General features: G+C 38.2%; 2 protein-coding genes across 2 annotated transcripts in view; one reads left to right on the forward strand and one right to left on the reverse strand.

The window, feature by feature from the left end:
• Positions 1-1,696, reverse strand: part of LOC106807773 (cytochrome b-c1 complex subunit 7-like) — a 5,993-nt gene extending 4,297 nt beyond the window's left edge. Inside the window, exon 1 of the mRNA XM_014810221.1 lies at positions 1,625-1,696. Coding sequence (XP_014665707.1) covers positions 1,625-1,649 — 25 coding nt within the window. The 5' untranslated portion in view covers positions 1,650-1,696. The remainder of the gene's footprint in view (positions 1-1,624) is intronic.
• Positions 1,697-1,844: 148 nt separating this feature from the next.
• The window catches only part of LOC106807771 (HCLS1-binding protein 3-like), an 11,016-nt gene continuing 7,860 nt past the window's right edge, over positions 1,845-5,000 (forward strand). The window contains exons 1-2 of the mRNA XM_014810219.1: positions 1,845-1,966; positions 3,666-3,828. Of these exons, the coding sequence (XP_014665705.1) occupies positions 1,941-1,966; positions 3,666-3,828 (189 nt within the window). The 5' untranslated portion in view covers positions 1,845-1,940. The remainder of the gene's footprint in view (positions 1,967-3,665; positions 3,829-5,000) is intronic.

Consider the following 5,000-nt stretch of genomic DNA (forward strand, 5'->3'; position numbering starts at 1 on the left):
GGAATAGCAAAATAGGGGATATAATGCAGCAATTTAACCATCAAAGCGAACAGATTCACTTACATTTTGTAAAAAAGTAGACATGTTTTTTTACTTTTACTATTTACTGCACGACATAATCATTTTAAGGGTTAGGATTAGGCTCATAGATCATTGTTACAGTTGCAAAAATGTTAGAGGATAGAAGTAGGGTTATGCTTAACAATAAGGTAAGGTTCTAGTTATGGTTAGAGAAGGGTTATGGATAGGATGATGATGATGATGATAATGATAGCAATTTAGTACATAGTTCCAAAGTAAAATTAAACATTTATCCTGAAAAGGTCCCTGTCCAATTGGCCATTGCAGTTTACCAGAACTATGCAAAACATTTGGCAAGAACCAACAGTGCTCGCCCACTCCCACTTTATAATGGAAAAAAGGACTTGCACAAGAGCTCTACCCATGTATTTCTTTACTCCACCACATGGCTATATGATAAAGGATGATGAAATCCGGTGGGGAACATTAGCAACATGTCGGGCTACATTGCAGTCCCGCTATGCAAAAAAGAACCCTAGCTGATCAAATAACAGTGTTTGCTTTTGGCCGCCACTTTAAATTCAACGTCAGCTCACCATAATTTGGCCGAATTCATTGCACCATTTACGAACGATCACACAAGGAACATTCGCAGCCTTTTTTAAAGAACATACACGCACAGCACTAGTAAGAGGGCACTCAATATGGATTCCCCCGTGTTCCTTCATAAATTGCTGCTTAGCTTTGTGGCAGAGAAAAGACACTTTATGGGTAGAACTATGCAAGCCAATTGGTAACCAAGCATGCCATTTGATTTTCAGTATCATGTTGTAGCACAGTAGCACTGTTTATGGATGCTACATTATAGGTAAGGCTTGGTACCCATACGTTTACTTGTTAAATTGACATTTTACTAAGCCCTAACCTCATCATGTAATGATTTATGTGTATGCGTTCTAAACTAGTAAAGTGCGTAGAATTTAGGCCTGTACCGTAGTATTTGGACGCTCGCCCGAAACTGGATGCTCCCAAGTGCGCATGCGCGCATGCGCCTCTTGTTTTGCAAGGGCGCACACAGCGCATGCACAGCATGCGCAGTAGTCATCTGCGCATCTTGCCCTTCGACACGGTCGCAATAAACAAACATGGCGGACTTCCCGGTCACTGATGGAAACATTTGATTTAAACAATTTGCAATATGTAGTAAATTAGTAAGACTGTGTTATGTGTGTCAGGTTACAACTACAAGGCGAAACAAAAAGAAAACAAAAGAACATGGCTACTAATACTATTTCCTACGGCCGTGCAAAGCAAGATTCAAACAAAAAGGAAACAAGAGCAAAACAAAAGAGCATGCCTACGGCGCGTCCAAATACTACGAGCGTCCAAATACTACGGTACTACAGAGTACAGGCCTACACAAGTTATTTAGGCAAAGGTCATTCCGCCTGACTCTGTTTCGGGATATCTAAACCAACCTATTTATAAAACTACAAACATTAGCGCCGTTTCTCTACATTGATATCAGAATACTTAAAATATATCTAATTAGAAGAAATCTTCAGTCACATATCGGGTTTAATTTGTTAAACCATTAACTTACAACGTCCTGCACTGGATACGGCCATTTTGGTGGTAACCTGCTACGAGAGTTGCTTGATAAATATATTTTCCTATCAAGGGAATTTATAAATTTATCGCGTATAATTATATGTAATTGTTTTTTTATTTCACCACAACTACTTAAACGTTAACTAATATTTTTTTTATCTATTGGTAAGCGTAATTAATGAGAGGTGATTGACATATCCAACATGGCCGCGCCCACATATGCTAGATAAGTGTTTGTGTAATACATAAACATGATATAATTTGTTTACAAATTACAGTCGAACCTGTTTATTTGTCATTTAATAGCCATGTATAGTGCGACAGTTACCGTTCGGTATGTATGCGCACAGTCGGATTTGCTACGTACCGTAGGCGTAGGCCGCAGGCGTAGTCAAACAGTAGCTCTTACTTAGTCTTACACTTACTTAGTCTTAGCCCGACCAGGCTGTGCGACGGATTGTCTATATCTAGACGTATTCTAACCCTAGCAATACCGTTTCTTGGAGCTAACTGAGTCTTAGTCTTCGTACTCTTAGTACTTACTCTTGGTCTTATTTATTATTATTATTATTAAAATATTTAATATGATTACTTATTCTGCATCATGATAATTCATGGTAAATGAAGTTGTGACTCGAAAATAACGCCACTCGTACTCATCATCATATCATCTAATCTTACTGATTAGTATCGTAACTGACGTAAGCACCTGCGCGTTTTAACACGATTTAAATTAATATCTCCTGTGCACGCTCTTGTCTCTTAGTGCCCTTGTGTCGACAGCCCCTCGTGGGCTGGTAACCGTCACATTGGGAACTGCTGCATTAACATATACTAGATAAGTTATAACACATCATGCTGTAGAAGATAGTGATAAAGCTAACTCAAAGGTAATGCTCTCAAGAGATATTCATTATTTAACTGTGCACTAACTTCCACAGTGGTTAAGCACAATCATAAGACTAAGCTGTTTCCCTAGTCTTGAGTGCAATACCGGTACATTATCGAAACCAACAACAATATATTGTTGTTACTCACGTGTCTTCATTTTTCAATGGATTTTCTAGCCCATTCAATGGATTAATGAGTGTGTATGGTAATATGACTTTCTTTCCTCTAATTTGGGCTTTATTGAAAAAGTTACTGTTTGCAAAAGTTCACTGTCCTCCCTAACCCGACCAGGCTGTGTGACTGACGTCAATATACAGCCTGACATCCATCCATTGGAAAATCTTGTACAGGTCTCTCTACAAAAACTGCCGAACAATTACGTATATCTGAAATAAAATAATCATCTAAGCATTTCTGCCTTGTTTTGTATTAAGTATACCCTTCACCTTATAGTATTCCAGCATTGTTATTAAAACTAATACCTCAGTTTGCTGTGCACAGTGTAAATTTCAAGAGCCGAACCGAAATTTCAACTAACCGCCAACCGCCATGTTTCCAGTGCGCATGCTTTGGAACGGCACGCGGAAAACCCGAAATGACATAACATACCATAGCGTTGCAACTCGCATTGGTGCGAGCATTAATAAGCATCATATACTCGTATATATATAAATATTAAAACATTGAAAACCAGGAAACATCAATCTACAACAACTTAATAATTATAATTGCGAAGATATGTGCTTGCCTTGTGTTTAGGCCTACGCACTGTGAAAATCAGGTCCATTGCCGATTTTAGTCGCACTGAACATGGCGGACATGGCGGCTGTCTGGTTGTTTTGATCCAATTCATCTCAGAAAAACGTCATAATTCGATAAATAAGTAGCGCCCAGTTACCGCGAGCAAGCCAGAGGTTTATAGATTCGTTTGAGCTATTACATGTGATGCTAGCTGTGTCGATGGTTGGATACCGAGCCAACTACAAGGTTTTATGGGCAAGAATTTGAAACGGTATTCTAACCCTAGCAATACCGTTTCTTGGAGCTAAGTCCTTCCATGTTATAGTAATCCAGAAGTAGTGATGCGACGTCACGTGCCATTTTTGTAAATACATTGATATACAATTTGGTTATATTTCTAGTGAACTTCGGAACCAATCAACAGGATTGGACTTGACAGTACCTACATATAAAGTGATGCCAGGCCTTTTAGGCGGTACTACAGAGTTCAGCGTTATAGTGATCACAAACCTTCCATACTTCAAGTCACCAAAACACAAAAATAGCGATGTCATCCAGTTTGTGGTATGGCTTGCTTTTAGTTTGTACCCTAATCAAACAAATCTTGATAGAGTCACAGGTGTTATAACTTTTATGATTATTATTATAAATTTGAAATTAAAATAGAAATATTTAACCAATGATAAAAGAAATTACACCACCGTGTTACCAACGTCTTTCTTGTATCTCTCGCATATAATTATTTTAATAAATGTAAAATTTTAGTTTTAACCCATTTATATTTAAAGAGATACATTACTCTAGGTTCTTTGAATATTTTCAGTTTAAATAGGTTAACATTATCCTACATAAAAAGTTTCATGGTTCAATATTCAATACAAATATTTTTTTTATGTTTTAAAACTAACGACTATAACGTTGCCTCCAACGACGGTGGCGCCACTGGACTGGAAGCGCATTCACTGAAAAGGTTGTGCAAAGCAACGTTTCGGCTGCAGGCTACAGACTGAGGGTGTTTCATTTTATTAATTTAAGAGGAGAAGGATTGCAATATCTTATAAACGACAGTTAGTTTCAACTATAATATGGACGAATTGGTCCTAAAATAAAAATCGTTAGGTTAAATAGCATGCAGTTAGGTATAAATATAATTGCACTTTTGTGATTAGCCCTCGTTTTGTAACGTTCAAAATAAATTGGCAAGTGCGCAACTTTTTCAGAGGGATAGCACAATCGCACAATGTCATGTCAGCGGTCAAATGAAAAGATTTCTAAATTCACTGTTGTTTTATGACAAACATGAATGCGTGATTATAGAAATTTGTAGGTATATGCTATTATTTAAGCACTTACTATCATAATATCAGGAGTAGATAATAGGGAAGGAGTGTGACCTCAATAAACAAGGGAAATTCGTCATTTACTAGCCTTAGAATACCTACGATTTACTACGCGTAACTCAACCAACTTGAGCTAAAATCGTACACAGTACATTCGCCTGGCATCATGCGAAATCGTTTCCTCGTATACACCAGCAATCCGGAGATACAGACTAAAACGTACGACACGATAATTCATTCTTTTGCCATCAATCCGAACGTATTGTCCGCCAAACTTGAAACAAAAGGCAGCTAATAACGCACTCTTGCTCACTCGGCGAGGCGGTGTGGCTCGCTCGGAGATTGGAGCTGGAGCTGCTGCTGATTGCGGTAAGCGTGCGTGCGTGGGGGGCATAC

This window comes from Priapulus caudatus, unplaced genomic scaffold (genome assembly GCF_000485595.1).
Source record: "Priapulus caudatus unplaced genomic scaffold, Priapulus_caudatus-5.0.1 Scaffold233, whole genome shotgun sequence".
Lineage (NCBI taxonomy): Eukaryota > Metazoa > Priapulida > Priapulimorpha > Priapulimorphida > Priapulidae > Priapulus > Priapulus caudatus.